Genomic DNA, 21,836 nt, shown 5'->3' with positions numbered 1-21,836 from the left:
TATCAGTGAAACTCGTAAGTAGCAGGATAAAAATAAATAGCAGCAAAATCAATTCTTGTCCTGAGACGCAGATGGATTATTCGGGCAGGGGTGCAGGAGAACGGTCCAGATCCCCCAAAGCAAGATCCTCTGGCCAAAATCCATAGGAAAAGGCACGCTGTGGAGCTCCCAGCCCTCACAGGCTGCAGGGCTGGCTGGCAGAGGGATGTGAGTGCCTGCAGGCCGTGACTCTGTGGATTTCTTCTCCGCAGCAATCCCTGTGACACCAAAGGCAGCTCAGCCCCGCAGCAGGGCTCCCCTCCAGGCTCTGCTCCGTGTGGAGCTGCAGGTTTGTGTGGTCCTCCTGTCCCTCTGCCCTGGGGGAGAGCAGAGCCAGCCCTGCGGGAGGAATCCACGCACCCAGCCGGCGGCTGATGGTTTTATCTTCCTGTTTCCAGATTCCACAGGAATCCAGAGGAGCAGCAAAGCTTTGTGCCGGTGTACAAGAAAGGTGGTGCGGCAGAAATGTGCCTGTGCCACATCTGGTGGCCGTCCTGACACAGGAATAGGTCCTTTGGGGTGGTTTTTTGGGCACCTGAGGGTGGGTGCTGCCGTGCCAGCCTAACCCGAGTCTGTCTGAATCACCAGAACGTGAGAAAGGAGCTGTTGTTTGTAAAGTAGGCTTTAATTGCTGTGCCTGCTTAGCTCAGCATCATCCTGGAGCACAGTTTGGTTCAGATGGGGAATGAATCCTTGGGAGATGCATTTGGAGCCCGGAGCAGACAGGAGCAGTTTAAAAAAGAGTTGCCACAGCAAGCTGCAACTTGAGGACATGGTTGATTTTTATCTCCTTTTTTTTTTTTTTTTTTTTTTTTTTTTTTTTTTTTTTTTTTTTTTTTTACCCTTTGAGCTTTCCTGTCTGTGAGAAGAAAGGAGAACTTTGAAATCAGGAATAACAGATCACAGCTGAGCATTTGGAAGGGGAGAGGAGCCAAATCGCTTCTTGCAGTGTGACAGCAAAGTGCAGCCAGGCAGGCAGAGCCCAGGGCTGGCAAAGATGGGTCTGGGGGCTCCAGCAGTTCCTGGAGCAGTTTGTACTTATATGTTTATGTATGTTTATGTAAATATTACTATTAGGTGCTCAAACAAGTTTGGTGTTTGTCCCGAATGAGGTATTAAACCCCATGTGCAAAAGGACCTGGTCTGAAGTGCTTAGACCATGAAATCGCTCCAGGATTAGGTGAGATGACAGCAGAGTCTGTTCTTTTATCAGGTTTATCAGAGTATCTTCTTTTATCCACCCCGGCTGGAGGTGGGAGGTTTTTAGGGCTTGGCCTGGGGGAATTTAAAGCCCCTCTCTCCCGAAGGCTCACAGGTATCCCGGGAAGGTGCAAAGGGATGGATGGAGAGGCTCCCCAGGGACTGCCACAGCAGGAACAGCATCGCCAGGTGTGGGGTCACCCTGGGGCTGGGCTGGGGAGGCCGGGCTGGGGGGGATGGCCCTGGGAGCTGATTTGGGGGGTGGGGGGGTCGGTTCTGGGGTGGGTGAGCAGGGCAGGGTTTGGGGTGGTGACTCTTGGGGCTGATTTGGAGGTCAGTTCTGGGGTGGGTGGGTGGGTGGGTGAGCGGGGCCGGGTTGGGTGGGTGACCCTGGGGGCTGATTTTGGGGTCAGCACTGGGGGGTGGCGCTGGGGCAGAGCACTGTGACGGAGCTGGGGGGCTCCGTCCGGGATGGATGAGCGGGACAAGGGCGCGCGTATCCAAACCTGGGGTGACGCCCAGCCCCGGGAGGCGGCCGGGATCCCCCCCCGTCCCCCATCCCCCTTCCCGAATCCCCCCGATCCCGATCCCGATCCCTCTCTCGGCCTCCTCCCCCCCGGGTCCTCCCCGTTCCCGGCGGCCCCCGCGCGCCCCTCGCGCCGCTCCCCGGCCCGTGATGCCCCGCGGCCCCGGCGCAAGATGGCGGCGGAGCGGCAGGCGGGTGGCGGCGGCCGCGGGGCCGGGGCGGAGGAGAACAAGGAGCACAAGGACAGCAAGGACAACAAGGAGAACGAGCGGCCGGCGGGGCCGCATCCCGGCGGCCTCGGCGACAGTCTGGGCCTGGAGAGCATCCTGCGCAGCGGCGGCGGGGGGACGTGGCAGGCCCGGCCCCGTGGGCGGCGGGGGGACGTGGCGGCAGCGCGGGGCCCGGGCGGGCAGGGACGGCGGGGACTCCCCTTGGTCCGGCCTCGGGCCCCGTGCAGGGCCACCCCGGAGATGCGGGCGGTGTTGACCTGGGCCTGCGTGAGGGTTTGGATAAAACGCGTCAGCCTGGCTTTTCCGAGTTATGGAATTACCTGTGCTGCTTCTCCTTCTGAACCGCTGGCGTCAGTCTCCACAGCGGAGTTGTGTGCTGGGCTCTGTGCTTTAGAATAAGAGCAGTATCGTGAGCTACTCGTGGTGATACTGCAGCTTGAAGTGAGCAGTAATAGGTAAAAAAAATCTTTAACAGGCGCGCTGAGGTGGCAGACTGGCTCCTGCAGATTTAGCGCTTCTAAAATCTCGGCGTGTAAAGCTCGTGGGGTTTTTGTAGGTGAAACTTCGCTGTGAAACCAGTCCAGCTGCACAGCTGTGATGGGGCTGAGTTTTATCTTCTAGGTCAGAGGAAAACCCGAGGGAAATCAGGTTGCAGTTTTCCACGTGGCATATAGCAGGTGTTGTGCAGTCAGTAACTGTTGAATAAGATGCAGGTATGGCAATTGCCCTGGTAATGTTGGGAATGTTTAAGTCAGTGAAAAAAAATTTAAAAATTCATGGGCTATGAATTCAGCAAGTAACTGTGCAGGATAAAAGAGAGTCCTAAAAAAATCTTGGGTAGACAACAGGGATGAGGAGGGCTGTGTTGAGACATTGCATTTCGACTTGGTTGTTCTGCAAATACAGAATAATTCAGTGTAATAACTATTGGTGCAGGTTTTTAGTACTTCAGAGACTTTCTTTTAGGTGTAGTCCCAAGAAAACACCTTGATAGACATCTGGCATTTTAAACTTTAAATGTTTGGTTGTTTCTTTAGGTATAGTTACAGTGGGGCTTTTGTTGGGGTTGTTGTACAGCCTGTGTTGTGGGGTTTTTTTAAAGGCTTCTTGATGCATCTTAAAAGGGAAATTTTAGGATGTGAATATATGTATAGCACAGAAATTTCTTGTTTGTGTTGAGATTTTATTTCACAAAATAACCTGCCTTGTAAACGGAATGAAAACCATCAGATCTACTGGGATGTGGCATGATTTTATTTGGTAGGAATAACTGAGGGAATAAAGGAAGTGCAGGAAATCTGCAGATACGTTGAAGGATGCAGGGACTGGATGGCAGTGATGAAGTGGTGGTGTCACGGGGCAGTGCTTTGTGTCACAGGTATTTGTTACAGCAGTGTGCAGCAAGACTAGAAATGTGCTGAAAAGTTGAGAAAATCAGCCCCCTGAGTTATTTCCAAAAGCCCTTTTATGAGGTTCTGTGCTCTGTGGAAGCTGTGCTGGGCAGGCAGCAGTGATTCTGTTCAGGCTGGTTTTATCCTTTCCCTGGGAGAGGGGATGTTTCAGGGCAGGAAAGCTTCTCTCTGCCTGAGTTCTGCTGGTAAAACTGTGTCACAAGCGTGGCTGGGGAGGTCCTGTAGCCAGGCTGGGGCAGTCAGGTGTGTTATCCTGGATGGGTCTGTTGGCACAGCTGCTTATCCCAGAACGAGCTCTGGTGACAGCAGCACTCCCCTGGATGTGTAGGAGGAGGTGCTTGAGGTTTGTCTTGGTCTCTGCTGACAGTCAGGAGCTCTGGAGTGAGCCATGGACTCATGAGGTGCTTTAGAACCATCAGCTCTCTGTTTTTAGGAGGTTTTGAGGTGCCCCACTGTTCGAATTGCATTTGTTTAATGGGATCTATGGGGTTCCCTCCTGTTGTTTTGGGGTGGAAGGAGGAGCTGGTGCCAGCTGCACTGTGAGTGTGCCTTAACACGAGTCGCAGTCCTGCAGATCGTGAAGGAGTCGCAGCAGCAGCACGGCCTGAGGCATGGGGACTTCCAGAGGTACAGGTGAGTGTCAGGAGCTGCTCCTGGGACTTGGCTTCGCTGCATTTAAAATGTAACCCACCTGTAGCAAGCAGCAAAACCCATCTGCCAGGTGAATACCCCTGACAGGCTGTTCCACCTGAGGCTATGTGTGCTGATCTCCCTTGGCTGTGCAGACTGGCTCTTGCATCTCCACTGCCCACAGGAGCTTGAGTTCACACCTCCCTTATAGTCACTGTACCCTCCAGAACTCAGTGTTCAATAAACACACATAAAGCAGTTAGTAATGACAACATCACCCTGATTTTTCAAGATCATGCATAACTACACGTCTTCTTATCTTGTTTTCTAGTATTGCTGCTTTACAGGTAGTTCTAGAGCTACCATATGTCACACATGGAGTTTTAGTTGTTAAAACATTGCCTGGCACAACCTTCAGCTTTTTTTTTTCTGTTTGGATAGAGCAGTAAAGAGAAGCAAAGTTGTCCTTTGGCCAAACTGACTGTGGTTGTCTTTTCTTTAGGGGTTATTGCTCCCGCAGGCTGAGGCGGCTCCGCAAAACTCTCAACTTCAAGATGGGCAACAGGCACAAGTTCACTGGGAAGAAAGTGACTGAAGAGATTCTCTCAGACAACAGGTACAAGGGCTGGATGGAATTGAGAAGTCAGTATGTTACTGAAGAGTTACTTTCAGTAATTTCTGTTTCAGGTGGAAAACTGTTCTGTGCAATATCATCCAAAATATTTCTTTTCAGAGATGTGTGTTGTTGATATTAGTAAAAGTTCAGGCTGTAGTGCAGGTGCAAGAGACACTGCTCAGGTCCAGCTTCAACCAGTGTGATAATCAGCAAATTCCTATGACATTAAAGAGGAGATGCTTATTCAGGTCTGTTGCAAGATAGCCGTGGGAGTTCTGGTAATGTGAGTGGTGTAGTCAGCAAGGTTGTGGTTGGAGATGCAATCCCTTCCCTTTAAACAGAAATACTGCATTGCAAGTTTTACTTAAATCTTCTAAGTTTGACAGAATGCTCATCTGACAGAATGTGTGGAGAATAGCCAGGATTTTGGGCTCACTTCCCATCTTTTAGGAACACTTGAAATGTCTCCTTCTCCCACCTTTTCTTGTGGGGAAAACAGCACATGATGCTGCATTCACCCGTGTTGTTAAGAACACATTGAACCAGTTTGAAGAGTGGCCTAAAATGATAAATCCCTTGGCTTTGCAGTGTCCATGGTGCTACAGAATGATACCAAATTCTCTTCCTCAGTGGGGTAATTACACTTCTGAGTGAAAAACACAGCAGAAACCAGTCAGGAATAACAAGACACTGTGTGCTTGGAACGTTAAGAAGTAAAAGCATCTGCCTAACCAAGCTGAACTTCTGCTACCGAGCTTTGCAGAGGAAATGGCAAAGAATGGTGGTGATGCAACTCTTGTCTGAGTGTCATTATTCTCCCATGGATCCTGCTGTGCCCTGCAGGTATTTGCTGCTGATCCTGATGGATGCAGAGAGGGCCTGGAGCTATGCCATGCAGCTGAAGCAGGAGGCCAACACGGAGCCCCGCAAGCGCTTCCATTTGCTGTCGCGGCTGCGCAAGGCCGTGAAACATGCTGAGGAGCTGGAGAGGCTCTGTGAGAGCAACAGGGTGGATGCCAAGACAAAGCTGGAAGCTCAGGTAACCACTGATACTTTCATCTCGTTGTGCAGCAAAGGATGAACAAGAAACCTTTGGATTTGGGGTGAAGAAATGATTACTGTCTCTCAATAGATAATAAAAGTACAAAGAATTGAGGGCGGTTAAGATGGTGCAACACAGCCTAAGAAACTGCTTATCTACTGTTACCTTTTTGTTAAATGTGCTGAAGTAGCCACCTAGAATTTTGCCACAAGATTTGGGGGTTCACTTCTGGGAAAACAGCAAACAGCTGTTGTGACCTCTTTGAACAAGGGGCTGCAGTGCTGTACTCAGTTAATTAAACTGCTGTTGTATAGCATATTGCTGGGAAAAAAGTTTTGTGACATCAGTGGGCCATTGCATAACAAGCAAGAAATGTCTTTAATTTCTGAGCAACCTTGTCTAGTGGAAGGTGTCCCTGTCCATGGCAGGGGGGTTGCAACTAGATAATCTTTAAGCTTCCTTCCAACCCATTCCATTTTGTGATTCGATTTTGTGATTGTGTTTTATGATTCTGTGGTTCCTTAGAAATGTAGCAGAGTCAGATAAAGGAGAAAAGGTAGGTAGCTGTAACCTGTCACCCAAATCAAATCAGCTGTCTTCTGTGGGAAGCCCAAATGAAAAGGGCAAAGCTTAGTCACTCACTGCAGGAGTCACAGCAGCCTTCATGCTGAAGGTGGCACTAATTAGGCTGTTGGTGGTGGGGAAATGACCTTGCTGTCGCTCTGTGTGCAGGCGTACATGGCTTATCTCACCGGGATGCTTCGCTTCGAGCATCAGGAGTGGAAGGCAGCAATGGAGGCTTTCAACAAATGCAAGTGAGTCCTTTGCTTCAGCAGCTTTGTTCAGTAAATAGTGTTGGATCACTTTAGTTACGTACAGCACCTCTGTGAGTTGTTCAGTGATTTGTGCTTAACTGGGAGGTGCTACTGAAGAAATAGCATCTTCCAGAGCAGAGACACAAACTGTTCCCTTAGGATAGCACCTCCCAAGTGACACACACTGCAGTGTTAGCATTTGTCCTTTGCTGTAGGACCATCTATGAAAAGCTGGCCAATGCTTTCACAGAAGAACAAGCTGTGCTCTATAACCAGCGTGTGGAGGAGATCTCGCCCAACATCCGCTACTGTGCCTACAACATTGGTAAGGGAAGGGGGGGCTCATCTGTTCACAGGAAAGCAATATTGATTTAGTTAAATCCTGGTCTAAGTGGCACCGAGGCTGTAGTATTTTGGGCAAATTCCACACGTGTTCTGGGACAGTTTAGCAATGGAGAAAGGGCCTCATTTCACAACAGCACCTGTGGTTATGTGTAGACAGATTAACAGTTTGTGGTAGCTTGCCTGTGAAGTCAGAATGAAATTGCAAGTTTGTCCCTAAATAGACAGTATAAACTCTAATGATTAGTTTTTGTATATGAAAGTAATCTTGAAGTCAAATGAAAATGTGATCTCAATTTGTTGATTCTTTCAGGTGACCAATCTGCCATGAATGAGTTGATGCAGATGAGACTGAGGTCTGGTGGCACTGAAGGTCTTCTTGCAGAAAAACTGGAGGTAATTTATTTGCATGCTTTAACTTGAAATATTCATCATCACTGTGCTGAGCATGAATATTGCTGCAGCAAACCATTCAAGAGCTAGAATAGAACAGAAGTGAGCGAGCAAGCCTAGGCTCTGTGGGAAACAACACTTCCCCAAAAAGCCCTTTGATTTCAAAATAGTCAAGTCTAACATGAACTCAGGGGGTTCAGTTTTGCATCCCTGTAAGTTCAGGCTCCTAAGCTCAGTGTGTTCTGTGCAGGCACTGATCACCCAGACTCGGGCCAAGCAGGCAGCCACGATGAGCGAGGTGGAGTGGAGAGGGAGAACTGTCCCAGTGAAGATTGACAAAGTGAGGATCTTCCTGCTGGGGCTGGCTGACAACGAGGCAGCAATCGCTCAGGTAACCCAGCAGCCCTCTCCATCCTGCCCTTCTAACCATCCTCTTTCCTTCTGTGCAATACCTGGTATCTGAGCTAAAAGCTTTTGAGTAATCTTTTTCAAACTTGGGGCTGGAAGGCTAAAGGTAAAAGTGGGAATACTGATTATAACCCAAAGCTGAAGTGTCAGCTGGGGATAGCTCTCACAGGCTGCTGAGTGGGGTAGTCTGGGAGATCTGTTCTGAGTATTCCTGCTCTTTGGAACATTCTGTGCTGCCTTTCAGCAGCAGGTCATAACCATTACTATTAGTACATCACATGGAAATGAAGGTTACATTTTTAAGAGTAACTGGTTTTGAATTACTCTTCTAATTTCTTTAAGCATCTTGCTCAAATGCTCCAACTTCAGAGTAGCCAAAATAAAAAAGATATGTATTGACCATGGTTTTTCCAGCCATTTACCAGGTGTAGCAGGTGCTATGTGATTTATTCCATTCTCTTATTGCCTTATGGAAATCTTCAAAAGCAGGCAGTGGATTAATAAATATCAGGATGTAAATCAATTTCACACGTAATGGTTCTGAAACACTTCATATCATCATAGAATATCCTGAGTTGGAAAGGACAAGGATCATCGAAGTCCAACTCACTGGAACTTGCAGTGGCACATACTGTGCATGTCTTTAGTATTGTAGTCAAGTTTTCCACGGGTAGTTTTTTCCTTGGAAATGGTGACCACATGGGGTATCCTGCTTTTCAGTGGCTGCACACACACTCAGTTTGAAAAGGCAGTGAAAGGCTCCTCAGTAATAACTGTTGCCACTAAAAATGGGATTTTTGCAGCATTAAAAACCTTTTATCACCAGGAGAGTAATGATGATAAATAAAAATATAAATTATAAAACAAAAGCCCTACAGAGGGGTAAGACCAGAGCAAGGGTTAGTGGTAAGAGGAGTGTGATTAGGATAAACAGGATGTGGCTGAGTTGAAACCTGAGTGTTACCCACTCTTGCCATACTGTTAGGAATTGGATGTTGCTGAATGGATTTGGTTTCAGGAAGCACATAAGTGTGGCCAGCAGGTGGAAGTACAGCTCGGAATTCAGTGTTCCCTCGTTTAACTTCCATCCTGGCAGCTGATAGTTCAACTTTTTCAGTTTAATTGCTCTCTAAAGCAGTGGCAGAACAGCTGGAGTTTGTTCTCATCTTGCTTTGCATTCCTGGGAAGCTCTGACTAAACAGAGGAGTTGAGTGGACTGGTGAGAGCTGAGCATGCAGCAGCACTGTTTACATTCCCAGAGGGCTAAAACTTGCCCTTTTGGCAGCACTTCTGTAGTTGTGTCAGCTGTGATGGGCAGTCCAGCTTCAGCTGAAGGAATTGTGCTTCCTGGGATCTTTGGCACCTTTCTGCTCATCTTCACTGAGCTGAAACCCTGACATAACAGCAGTGCTCTGCAGGGTTTAATTAGAAGTAAAACCAGTCTGTTTTGTGTAAAAATGGAGTCTCCCAGTGCAATTATCCTATTGCCTTTGGTGCCTTATTGGTAATGGGAGGAACAGAACAGGTAAGCCAAACTGAAACAGGAATCCAGGTTTAAAATTGCTTATGTCAGTCCTTCTGTAGATTTGAAGGCGTGACTTTGAGGGCCCATTGGCTCTCACTAGGTAGAAGTGACAAGGCAGCATGACACAGGTGTGCTCCTACCTGGTATTGCCTCAAGGATTCTGTGCTCATCTCTAGATTGCAGCAAAAATGGGTGGTAATAACTGTCAGAGATGTTACACAGTGGTTTAGACCAAAGAAAAACTGACAGCTGAGCACTCCACACTTCTGGAGTTGGGTTCAGTGGGATTGGTTTCCATGAACCCTCTAACATGAACCTGTGCAGTTCTGTCAGGGCAGTTGAATCACCTGCTGTAGCACTTGTATCTCAGCTCTATGATCTGATATCTCCCAAATCAGAACATGTATATTTATGCATAGAATCAGCTTAAGGAGTTTTGGCTTGGAAAGGAAAGCCTTTGTTTCATTGCAGGGCCCAGCCCTTGCCCTGTTTGTGCCTGAATGATGATCTGGCCATGTCTGTTTTCATTTTTGTGCTTACAGTGAAATTGCTGTGCTGCTCTGGGTGAGGTTGAGAATGCAGTCAGACTCGTCTCTGGTTATTCTCAGGAGTCAGTCCCACCTTAAAAATTCTCGCAGCAAATCTTAAATTAAAAACAAAAACAGAAAAACCAAACCCAAGAAACTGCCTTCATTACAGGATACCTGAGGCTTTGTGAGGGAGTAAAAATAACATTCCTGATTGGGTTTGTAAACGTAGGAAGTGCAGAGGCAGAGGCTGTAGAGCTGTACAGAAGATAAACAAGTGAGCATGTTTTTAAACAGTTTTTTATTCATTTGGACAATTGCAAATTTATTGCAGCAAAGCTCATCTTACACTGCCACATGACATGGGAGTGGTAGAACATGGTGCTGGTGCTCTTGAATCCTCCTTCAATCCCTGAGGTTGAGGTTTGCTTCTGAGTAGTTTTTTCTTACTGAATCAGTGAGAGTCTTGCAATCCCCACCTGATTTCCTTCTCAGCATCTGAATGAAGGCTGAGTTTGGGTTTGGGAGCTTGTATAATTGGGTACACGATATGCCAGTAAATTAGGCAGAGATCAAGCTTCAACTTGTTTTTTAAACGTTGTTTTCAAGTTCTGGTTTTGGGGCAGAAGGCCAAAAGCTGCTTCACTTTTTTTTAACAAAACTTATGGCGACAGCAGAAAAGTGCTCGGTCACTCCTGCTGCTAAAATATAGGGTTACTGTAAAAAATGCTTCAAACAAGCAAGTTATTGCCACTGTGAGCATTGCTAGAGTGGGAGTGGAGGAAAGATAATCATCTGCATGTTCTTACTACATGGGAAAAATTAAATCAGCATAACAAGAGCTGTCTGCATTGGTAGTTTGCCAGTTCAGGACTGCTCAGCTCTTCTGTTGCTGGGCCTTTCCCACAGTGCAGTCCAGCCTCAGCTCAGGGAGCAGTGCAGGTGCCATCCAGGAAGAGATGGGAGTTGCTGGGAAGGAAGGTGGCTGGTGCAGGAATGAGGCCATGGGCTGTGTCTGCTAGGCCTTCACTGCTGCTAAATTCTCAGCACTGACCCCATTCCCCACCATTTCTGGCAGATTTCCCCCAAGAATGTGTTGCAGGCAGGCACACATTGGAGTCCTAACTACCCATGGACCTTAAAGACATAATTTGGGAGAAACTTTGTTTAATTTCCTCAGTTAATTCATGCATCATACAAAAATTTCTGATTTCTAATCTGTCTTGAATCTCCTTTGCTCTTAGGCAGAAAATGAGGAGACAAAGGAACGTTTGTTTGAGTCTTTACTCAGTGAGTGCAGAGATGCCATTCAGGCTGTTCGGGAAGAATTGAAACCAGACCAGGTAAGCAGCAAACATCAGTTTCTACTTCCAGTGACACGGTGTTTCCTTGGGGCTGATTTAGTGTTAAACTTGCTGGGATCTCTTTAATAAAGAGCTGCAAAATTTGAATTTATTCTTTTCAGAACTGGAGTGGAAGAATAGCAGTGGAGAAGCCTTCCCTCTCTTGCCTAGAAGTCTGTTACAGCTTCCATGGTTTACCCAAACCTTGAGTTGCTCTGTGTTTTTTGTCCCTTGGCTGCCAGTTTTAAGTAAATCATGCAGTGTTTTGTCTCCATTGCCCACAGAAGCAGCGAGAACACTCTCTGGAAAATGATTCTGGGAAGGTGTCCAACATCCAGTACTTACACAGGTAATAGGCAAATATTGCTGCCAGTGCTAGTGTGAAGAAACCGTGTTCTTATGTCAAGATTTTATTTTTGTTTGCTTTGTTTTATGGGGTTTTTGTTCTGGGCCTCTGGGATCCCAAAGGATGACTGTACAGATAAGGATCTAATTGGGGCAGCTTTGTCAACATTTTACTCGCAGACTCTCACGTCGACCAGTTCAGAACACAGAGTAATGTCCGAGTAGCTCTGACAGTGCTGCTAAATTCTCAGATGGGATTTCTCTTCTCTTTGGGCAGTTACTTGACCTACATCAAGCTGTCCACGGCCATCAGGCGCAATGAGAGCATGGCCAAGTCCCTGCAGAAGGCCCTGCTGCAGCAGCAGCGCTCCGACGAGGACGGCAAGCGCTCGCCACGGCCGCAGGACCTCATCCGCCTCTACGACATCATCCTGCAGGTAGTGCTGGAAAAACACTTCCAGCTCTCCAGTCTAACCAGGCAACTTGGCTCCAATAGGTTATTGTAGAAATACAGCAGTGCAAGCGAATACCATGAAGTCTGAAGGGCAGCTGAGTACCTTCAAGTACCTCAAAGATGTTCAACATCTGCATGAAACACAAAAAAAGCCTCTTGAATGGGTGTCCTTTGTTGTGCACTCTAAAACAGTTTTAAAATAGTCTTTCTGACTCTTACGCAGCATGCTTAGAGCTGCCTTAGTTTCTGCTGGCCAGGGAAAGTAGCAGCTAAAACTACTTGTTCTTCATAAGCAGGTTCTCAGTTTCTCCCTTAATTTTGCAGTTAACTGAGGGAGCCATGTGAATGGGAGAGGGAAAGGGAGCCATGTGAATGGGAGAGGGAAATGCCTTACGAAAGAATTAGTTCATGGGAAATCTAAGGAGTCTTTTGTCCTAATTCCTGTTTGTGTCAGGAAGTCTGTCCTGAGGGCAACTTGCACAAGTTTCAATGAGAGTCCGTCACAAGGTTAGAAAACTGATAATTAGAAAACTGGAAACTATTTCCCTGGGAGTGTTCTGTTGACTTGTCAGAAGGGGCAGCTTTTTCTTAGACCAGCAGATTCCAGAGGAAGGCAATGCCTGCACTTTGTTACTCTGACTCTCTTTTGCACAGAACCTTGTGGAACTGACACAGCTTCCTGGCCTAGAAGAGGACAAGAACTTCCAGAAAGAGATTGGATTGAAGACACTCGTCTACAAAGCTTACAGGTGACTGAGAAACAGCCAGGTTTTCTTCAGCCCACATGACACCTTCCAAGGTTGTAATTCCAAAGCTCTGTGTGCTGTGCAGGCCTTGATGCAGTTTCCTCTCTCCAGTTTCCTCTATCCTTTTGTTCCTAAAGGGAAACTGCCCACTGCTACTTAAGGATATCTCCTGTTGTCAGTCATTTCAGTTGGCAAAAGGTGTGGATAACAAACACATCAGGAATGAACTCTTGACTGTTGCAGGTGTTTCTTCATTGCCCAGTCCTATGTCCTGGTAAAGAAATGGAGTGAAGCCCTTGTGTTGTACGAGAGGGTGCTGAAATACGCCCGTGAGGTTCAGTCGGGAGCTGGAGCTCACAGGAACAGCTTGAAGGTACAAACCCAGTCCTGAAGCTGAAGTTTATGAAGCAGCTCTGTCCCACAATTTATTGTTAATTAGGTGCCAGGCCATTACAATCCAAGACTGATCTTTAAGTAGGGGGAGAAGGGTGATGTTCATTATAGCAGAGACTTTCTAGGGACATGGGAACACTTCACCAGGCTGCTCGATTGGAGGAGGGACAGACTTGCACCAGCTCCAGAGCAGTTTATCACTTTTTCTTACCTGTGCATCTTCTCTTTTACAACTTCTGTAATGCCTGAAGCACAATGCTGTAGCTTTTCCCCTTCTGGGAAAGCTTATCAACACTAGGAGTTAATTTCTTAGTTCTTCATCTGGTTTTACCTTTGCTCTGACTCGTAGACTGGCACACTTCAGGCTCTCAAATTATTTTCTTTAATGCTCTAGGAGCTGCCTGATGTTCAGGATCTCATCACTCAAGTCAATGCAGAGAAATATTCCTTGCAAGCAGCAGCTATTTTAGGTGAGTAACACAGCTGTAGTAGAACTCTGCTCTAACGTATCTCGACTAAAGCCCCTGAAGCTATTTCATTCCTTTTATTTAATTTCTGAAGTTCCAAATGTTTTTCCACTTTACTCTGACTGCAGGCTCTGGAAAACTATTTTTCCCCCAGTTCTAGGTGCCTGTAGTTGTGTGTAGTGCAGGTAGGCAGGCAGCGACTGGACATTGGCATCTTGTTCTCTGCCCAGAGATGTTAAAACCCTTCCTGGGGATGTGCACCCCTTTTGGGAACCTGCACAGAAGCACTTCAGTTTTTTGCTGCAAACACTTTGGCCTTACTCATCCCAGTTTTGCCTGGCTGGGTGAACTACTGAGAAGAGGGAGAGCAGTGATGTTCTCTCTGTCAGTGCCCACCTGGTCAGCAGAACTTTTGGGGATGGATGAACTTTGCGATTTCTCGGGCTGCTGTTTTTGCTGTGCCTGCTGCTGGAAATCCAGGACAAGGAGTGTGTTGCCTCCTTTCTTGCCTTAATGTTGCTTTAACAGACCCCCCTGGCGTGTTCTCATCATCTTCTGCTGTGTGCTTCACTGAGTCTGTGCTGCTTTCCAGAGCTTCTCTTGACAGTGTGAAGGAGAAGCTCCACCACTGAAGTGCTGTGTTGACCATAGATGAGTGTGTGTGGTCCTTACTCTAGAAATCAAATTGATTCTGCTGAAAATACTGTCTTGGGCATCCCAGAGAGCAAGGATCATGGCTAAGCCTGGAGCACAGCTGCTTCCTGAGACAATCTTACTCTACACCAAGGTCAAGCCTGTTATTCTTATCCCCTTTTGTTCAATTTTGCAGATGCAAATGATCCTCATGAGACCGAGTCTCCATCTCAGGTCAAGGATGGCAAGGTAAGAGCCAAGAGCTCAGGCAAATTCCAGCTGTGCTCTTAATGAACATCACCTTTATCCTGTTACCTGAGTGTCTCTCACAGCTTAAGAAATGTCACATTGGTCAGGATTTGGCCATGACTGGTGTATTTAAGAGATGTTATTAGGCTTGGTGCTGAGGGTACCTGACACAGTGGGGTAGGAGCTTGGAGGCTGCTTGCAGCTTCCAGTGTGGCAGTTTTCTTTATTTGGCTTTCTCTCTGCACATGGGACGTTTTCCAGAGGTCCTGCAGCTGGGTTGCAGGGGGTTAAATCATTTTCAGGGGGGTTAAATCATTTTCACGGTCCCCAGAGGCCTCCCAAGGGAACTTGAGCTTCTCTTGTCTCAGTTGCTGCTCAGTCCTCTTTGCTTGTTTGACCCTTGTGATGTGACTGGAGTTTAATTTGTGTCCCTGCCTTGGTCTCTTGCAGCCACTCTCAGAACGGTTTGAGACTTTCTGCCTGGATCCTTCCCTGGTCAGCAAGCAAGTCAGTCTCGTGCACTTCCCACCAGGATTCCAGCCCATTCCATGCAAACCCTTGTTCTTTGACCTGGCCCTTAACCATGTTGCTTTCCCACCTCTGGAGGACAAGGTGGAGCAGAAGGCTAAGAGTGGCCTCACGGGATATATAAAGGGCATTTTTGGATTCAAAAGTTAACCAGGACCCCCAGAGGAACAGAGGTTTTATTCTGTATTGAAGGAAAAGCTCCAAGAGGTTCTAGGACACAAATATCTGCACCTGAAACCAACAGAGGGAAGTTTCACCATCTTCTCCCCTGTGTCCTGTGTTTATGTCTATGCACACACATTCTCTCCCAGTGTATTAAAGACAAACAATTACTCAGAAACAAACATACACTATAAATAGCTGAAAATAACCTGGAGCACAGAGAAATTCCTTTCTGCTTGGAGAAGTTTTGTGATCAGTGGCCTGTTCAGGGCTGGTACACATCTACTTACCCTGGACCAGGGTATAGATACAATTTGATTCCTCTCTCTGCCCCATTATTTGACACTATAATTTGGTATTTTGATCTAGAAATTGGGGTGTAATTGGGAAACACGGGCAGAAGTAGATGCAGAACTAAACCAGGAAGGTGAGGCTCCCACACAAAGGCTGTGGAACAGGGGCAACTTCTCCTTCCCTTTAAATTCCCAGAAGTCTCTATGTTTTTTAAGAATGTAACATTCAGAAATGACAAAAGAGAGCCTCTTTCCTTATCAATAAGGATGGCAAATGTCACGTGTTGATGGTTACTCCTGCTGTGGTGGTGAATTTGTACTCTGGGCCAAAAGCATCCTTCTTTATTCATGCACACACTTCGTTAAATACCTAAATACAGTATAGAACCTAGTCCTAAAAGGGTTTTCCTGGGAAAATAGCTTCATGGGTGGCTTTAGAAATAGCTGCTTGCTCTTCTTGGGAAGTTGGGTCTTTTGGTGTTCATTTTGTCTCTGATCTAAACCTTGCCTGAAAACAAGATGATCATTTCTGGAGTTCATCTGTTGTTTTGTTTCTTGTCCCTGGTCAGTTCAGCTACACCTGAAAAGAGGGATAAGGAACAGGAGACCAGGAGGTTTGTGAGTGATAATTCATCTCTGTCATGCCAGACAGCTTTTTTTATAAAGCACCCAGGTGCCATGGGGATGGGCACTTTGAAAGTGCAGATAATTTCATAATTGTGATCACTTCAACAGGAAAAAAATCCCACAGCACATGGGCAGAACTGTTCCTAAATAAAGCATTTGGAAGTTTCCACCAGCACTGTGTGGGTTTTCACTCAGCCTGTAGCTGGCAGGTGAAGCAACAGTTTGTTCTGGTTGTCTGGACTTGGTGTTTTCTCTCCTTTTTTAGGCATTGGAGTTAAGGTTGGAAACAGAAGGACTGTTATAAATGATTGGAGTTTTGTTGTAATGGGAATTTTCCTTGCAAGGTGCATGTCAGATGAATGGGGGGAATTAACAATTCCCATTATTTTGTTATGAATGTTGACTTTGTTCCAAGTTGACCTGATTTGTGAGTCCTCAAAGTACAGAAGGACGCTATACTTTAGAGAGGACTCTGCTCAGAAGGAGGTGGGAGGAGGAACTTCTTGTTAGTGTTTAATTTTTGCAACATGGAAACAATGGAATTTCTGGTGTCGTAGCCAATTCCCTTCGCCTCTGGATTCCAGGAGCATTTTACAGGGGAAAGGGAAGTGTCCAGGTGAAAGAAACGTGGAAGACTTTATTCATCAGATGGCAATTTCTAGAAAATTTGGTCTTGACTGGCAGATTTCTCTTCCCCATAAAGCACATTTTCTTTTAGGCAAGGAACGGCCCACAATGACCAGGCTCACGTGGTGCCTGTGTCCAGCTGAGCTGCTCTTCTCAGCTTTTGGATCAACCAAACTCTGCTTTCCTTCCACAGACCTGTGTGGTGCCTGGATTGATTCCAGGGAAACTCCTACTGTGGCCACTTTCTAGTTCCAGTTACAAAAACCTAAGAGTAATTGGCCTCTCTCTGCCAAACATCTTTTGGCAGATAACTGGCGAGTTGAACGCAGATAAGAAATTTGAAAACAATAAAGTTTTCTTCCTGACCTCTGAGGCGTGTAGTTTGTATTAGGAACACTGAGCACTCTTTGCCTCCCAAGCACTCAGAGGATCGAGGTCACACCATCACCTGGGGCTACTGAACTCCTGGGGAATGGCCACTTAGTGCCGGAGGAGGATCTTGTCCCCCAAGGCTCAGATAACACCACTGCGGGGGTGATTCGGCTTGTTTGTTTTGGTGTAATGTTAGTGGGAAGTGAATGGAGTGGGGTTTGTGAGCAGTTGGTGAGGCTTAAATCATGGAAGGTGCTGATGAGGCTCAGGAAAAGAAACCTAAAAATGTGAAAAAGGAAAAAAAAGTTGAATCACCTGTATGCTGCAGACCAGAGCAGACTGACAGAGAATACCTGAGGCTTTTAGCCCTGCACTGGAGCCTGGGCTGGCACAGGTGAGGCTCAGGCAGCTGCAGGGGGACGGGGCAGGCAGGTGAAGTGTCTGATGTGCAGAACAAACCAATTCCCCTGGGCCTGCCCAGGTGTTGGCCCTGGAACAGCCGGGGCAACTGTGGGGCTTGGAAACTTCCTCATTGCACTGCTCTTTCATCACTGTTCCTCTAAAGTGCTTGCTCTCTTTCCATGAATTAATTGGCAAGGAGGCCACGTGATTGCCCTCAAAACAGGAAACTCCGGCAGAATGGTCAAGAGGATTGCTTTCAATCACCTTTTCCTAGGGAGTATCTCTGGGATTAGCACTGGAATTTTAATTACAGGCTGAGCTAGCTGTGCCTGGTACCATTGCACCTATTAAACTAGGAATGAGATGTTCATCATGGCCCTCACTCTACCACCAGTGACAGGCCTGTGTCTGAGCAGTGTTTATTTATGGCCGTGCACTCCGAGGGGTCTGGGGACAGTGGATGCTTCTGGAGGGGCTCCTGGGGGACAGAAGTGAGGAGCATGAGGCAAACTGGGCAGTGAATGAACTGAAAGGTGGCATGTGGGACTGTAACAGTCTGGCCTGGGAGCTCCTAAATAACAGTGTCTGCCTCCTTTAAAACCAGGAGTTCGGGGGTATTTTAAACAAGGGACTGTGCTAATCCAAGCTGCTCCAGCTATGGGACATCCCAGGTGGGCACTGTCAGGAGTTCTCTGGGGCGTTTGTGGCTGTGGCTCTTGAGCAGCAGGTTCTAGGTTTGGCTGGCAGGTGCTGAATTGAGGTGTGGGAAGCCCCTGTCCAACTGCAGTGGGAGTAGAACTCATTCTTGGGAGAAGATGCCATCGGCGGAGGGATTTCTGTGCTCTCTCACAGCTCTTGTGCACTGCCCTGTCAGCACAGGTACCCCGTGGGCTGCAGCCGGGCTGTAAATGAGGTGTTGGCTCATTTAAGGAGTGATTTGATGTGATACTGACTCTGTGGCTGCTCCTCTTTCTTTAGGATGGGATTGTTTTCAAACAAGAACAGCTGGAGGTCGGTTTTGCTGCCAAGGAAAAGCGCTTTGTGACCCGGGAGGGAGGGATGCGCGGCGGGGATCCCGGCAGAGCGGGGCTGGGAGCAGCCGCTGTGCTCGGGCTGTCCTGGGCTGCAGCAGGAGCAGCACCAGCTCTCGGCTGCTCTGCCTTCTCCTCCCTCCCTGCTCCGGGCTGAGCAAGTGCTGGGACCGCAGCTGCTCGTCCAGCCGAGCTCAGAAACCGGGGTCACTGCCCGAGTCCCTCTCCTTCCCGGGACCTGCCCCTTCAGCCCCGGCACTCGCAGGGTCCGGTGACTTCACCGGGAGCTGATCCCGCAGAGCTCCGGGGGGACGCACCTACAGCCGAGGTTCGTGTTGGGCTCTGGCGTCCGGGGCTCGCCCAAACCACGCCGAGGGTGAGCAGGTTTGAGAAACGCAGCCCCTCCCTGCCCCTCTCCCTTTGGGCGAGGTGTCCCGGGGCTGACGGTGCTGCTTTGTGCCTGAGCAGAGGCTCGGTCCTGCAAAGCCGCTGCGTGACAGCCGCTGTCACCGGGCTCTTGGGGAAGCGGATCGCGGTGGGATTTGGGTGGGGACAAAGCAGCGAAGTCCTTGCTCGGAAGCACCACCCCCGGAGTGCTCACGCTGTGTGTGTGTGTTTGCATCGGGGATTCACTTTGTGACCAACAGCGCCTTGCTCAGTGCTGGTGCTCGATTACAGCGCTTGGGTTAGGGCTGAGCCTAAGTGCAAACTCCGTCTGTGTCCATCCCCAGCCCTTCCCTGGGCTGCTGAGAGGGACCTGGGGTGAAAACCTTCCCACCTCTGGCCTAAAAAGCAGTAATGGCTCAGAGGGGGAGGTTTAAAACCGCTTTCAGAGGGTGTCATTTACGTGTCTGTTGTGCAGCTTTTATGTTCCCCGGTGCCATCCATTCAAATCCAGACCCAGGTCCGAGCGTGCACTTGGCACTTCCAGGCACTGCCACACATTGGGGTCTTCCTCAAACTCCTCCACTGCTGAGCAGCCGAGGTGCTGGGGTTATTAAAGTTAAAATTCTTGCTCTGGAAATGATCTTGTTGGGCTGCAGGACATTGCTGGCCGTGCACAGCACAGACACGGCGCTTTGCCCCAGGCTCACACGCTGTGCATGAGGATTAGTGACTCCCATCCCTGCCCGTGGTCAGTCCAGGGAGCGATGCCGGTGCCCGAATGACTAAAGAGCAGCATCAAAGCCTCTGAATTACCTTCAGTGCTTGCCTTTTTCCACAGGAGAAGGTCTAATTTTCTCAGAGCATCAAATTAAGTCGGGGAAGGTGAGGTCTGGCCACGCAGAATTAGCTGTGGCAGACACATTCAGCCTGCTCTGGTCCCTGCCCGTGACACAGAAGCACTTGATGCTGAATCAGGCAACAGCAGCTCAAAATTGGAGTTTTGCAGGAGGTTTATGTGTGATTGAAAAGCATTTGGGGCTCTGGGCTGGAAGCTGCAGTTTGGGGTATGAGCCCCCTTGGCTCAAATGTTCTTGGCTGCTGCACCTTCTGCCCTCACAGATGGGCTGGGAGGTGTTTTGCAGGGGCTGTCACCGCTCTGTCCCCTGCCTTAGTCACCCAGGAGGGGTTTGTCTCCTCTTCCTGATGCCCTGTAGTGCAAACAGAGCCCTTCCAGGAGCTTGATTTGGTTGCGTTTGGTTTGGTGTCTGAAAGCAGGATCCTTCCTAAGGGCCTCCAGGTCTTGCCAGATGAGATGCCCCTGTTCTCTGAACGCTGCTGCTTCAGTCAGCTCTTTGTGTTGGGGCAGTTCTTCCAAGCAGGAACATCTGTGAGCTGTTCCAGCTGGCCACCACCTGCAATTCACCATCCTGCAGGTATCTTGCACATTGCAGGGCTTCTGTCTTGCACCTGAGTGTGGAGAGCAAACCTGCCCTCGTGTTTGACTTTCCACCATCCCAACACGGGCCGGTTGCAGGGGATGGTCCCTTCTCCAGGGCACTCCTGTTTGGGTAAAGCAGCCTTGAAAGAAACTCTGATCTCCCACCCTGATTCTGTGGGTTTCTTCTCCAGCTGTGCCATGTGTGTGAAGGCTGCCTCTCCAGGCAGGTGTTTAATTACCTCGTTGCCTCGTTAATGATCTAGGACACATCTTGTTCAGATCCAATCGCTCTGTTTGGGAGCAGCTCCCTTCAGCCGTGTCACTGGATAATAAAGCCAAATTTGCAGGCTGCATCCTGTAAGTTATAAGCAAGTTTTCCAGACAAAGTGTCCTGAGAATCTGCCATTAGTGAATTTATTTAGTGCTATTACAGCCTTGCTAATCCTCTGGGGAGAGGAAAATTAGGCTAACGCATTAACTGCTGCAGGGAATTGCCCTGATGTCCTGCTCCTTAGCTCTGGGGCTTGAACTCAGAAGGAGCTGTGGGATGCTGGAATGAGGCTGGAGAGGCCGTGGGGTGGGAAGCAGGCAGGTCCTTTTGATGTCTGAAGGGTCTGGAGATGAGTAGTCCACACCAGCCCTGGGACTGGGCTGTTAAGGAGATGGCGTGGTGGGAACGTCCTCTGTATTTAGAGAGATGCAAAGGAGCAGGACAAGGGCTGCCCATTTGTGCTGTGCTGGATTGAGCCACCTCTGGTTTCTGGGGAAAGATCCCTTGGAGCTGAGCTGGCTCTGCATCCAGAGCCCCCTGACCTCTGCAGACCCTTCATGGTGCTGAACCTGCCCCAGCCTGGGAAGGTTTTTAATGGGTTTTAATTCCAGCTGCAGGGAGGAGAAGTTTTGGGGCCTTTGCACTTCCCCTCTGCTTATCAGTTGGCAAAGATAAGGCAAAGCAAAACAAGGTTTGAGGACCCAGTAATCTTAGACTCCAGAAAACCAAGTGTATTATTTTCCCAGTGGTGAGGCAGTTTTTTCAACTAGGCTGTTCTGAGGCTCTGGAGATTCACTTTGCCTTGTATGAAAACTGCTCCATGAGGGGGAAAAAGGGCTGGAATGGGAATTGTATGAAAAGGTGCCATCCTTGGTGTCTGAAGGGCAAACAGAGGCTGATGTGTGTGGGGGACCAGGCTCTGATTCCTCCCAAGGTGGTGTCTGGGGGCCCTGATTTAATGCTCCACCATTCTCCATGGCTTTGGAGACACTCAGAAGGGTTTCCCCATGGCTGAGGTCAGCTCAAGGGTCACAGGCTCAGTCTCCAGTTGCAAAGACCAGGTATCCTTTGTAAGTCTTGGCCTGGGCTGCCTGTACCTGCTGGTGCTGTTGCCAAACAAGCAGCACCTCCACAGAGCAGAGCATCCCCCATGGTGCTGCTGGCGAGATGGGCCCTTGGTTTTACTTGGTGTAAATATGGGTCAGCACAAGCAGGGGCTTTCCAGGGTGAGGGGATGCACAAACTGCTTTTCCAGAGGTGTTTTGTGAACAGCTCCAGGCTGTTTCCAGGTGCTGAACAATTGGAGACCAAACCCCAACCACCCTCTGCATCTGTGCTCACTGCTTGTTCCTGTGTTTCTCCT

At 48.5% G+C, this 21,836-nt stretch overlaps 2 protein-coding genes across 6 annotated transcripts in view; both read left to right on the top strand.

Moving 5' to 3' along the window:
• The first annotated feature begins 1,902 nt into the window (after positions 1 to 1,902).
• SRP68 (signal recognition particle 68) lies at positions 1,903 to 16,596 on the top strand. Its single transcript, XM_069032456.1, has 16 exons — positions 1,903 to 2,086; positions 3,974 to 4,040; positions 4,540 to 4,653; positions 5,497 to 5,692; positions 6,428 to 6,510; positions 6,726 to 6,835; positions 7,166 to 7,248; positions 7,496 to 7,636; positions 10,950 to 11,048; positions 11,333 to 11,397; positions 11,671 to 11,830; positions 12,502 to 12,596; positions 12,837 to 12,966; positions 13,381 to 13,456; positions 14,283 to 14,335; positions 14,786 to 16,596. The coding sequence occupies exons 1-16, from the start codon at positions 1,939 to 1,941 to the stop codon at positions 15,011 to 15,013; spliced, it is 1,848 nt and encodes a 615-aa protein (XP_068888557.1). The 5' UTR covers positions 1,903 to 1,938; the 3' UTR covers positions 15,014 to 16,596.
• A 2,039-nt stretch (positions 16,597 to 18,635) lies between these two features.
• The window catches only part of EVPL (envoplakin), a 31,029-nt gene continuing 27,828 nt past the window's right edge, over positions 18,636 to 21,836 (top strand). For 3 of the 5 annotated variants that reach the window (XM_069032649.1, XM_069032645.1, XM_069032646.1), the window contains exon 1: positions 20,473 to 20,559. The gene's annotated coding sequence lies outside the window, so the exon portion shown is untranslated. Of the gene's footprint in view, positions 18,706 to 20,472; positions 20,560 to 21,463; positions 21,535 to 21,836 lie in introns of those variants that run through there. The other 2 variants (XM_069032647.1, XM_069032648.1) reach the window with 2 other exon arrangements.

Source organism: Aphelocoma coerulescens, chromosome 18, assembly GCF_041296385.1.
Source record: "Aphelocoma coerulescens isolate FSJ_1873_10779 chromosome 18, UR_Acoe_1.0, whole genome shotgun sequence".
NCBI lineage: Eukaryota > Metazoa > Chordata > Aves > Passeriformes > Corvidae > Aphelocoma > Aphelocoma coerulescens.
The sequence above is the reverse complement of the archived record's forward strand: the minus strand, read 5'-3'. Positions and strand labels throughout refer to the sequence as shown.

Excerpts from the sequence above, each read along its gene's own strand:
- SRP68 (XM_069032456.1), top strand. The coding sequence starts at position 1,939 with ATGGCGGCGGAGCGGCAGGCGGGTGGCGGCGGCCGCGGGGCCGGGGCG. Across the intron at positions 7,637-10,949 it reads ACGAGGCAGCAATCGCTCAG|GCAGAAAATGAGGAGACAAA; the intron begins GTAACCCAGCAG and ends CTTTGCTCTTAG. Across the intron at positions 12,597-12,836 it reads CTCGTCTACAAAGCTTACAG|GTGTTTCTTCATTGCCCAGT; the intron begins GTGACTGAGAAA and ends TGACTGTTGCAG.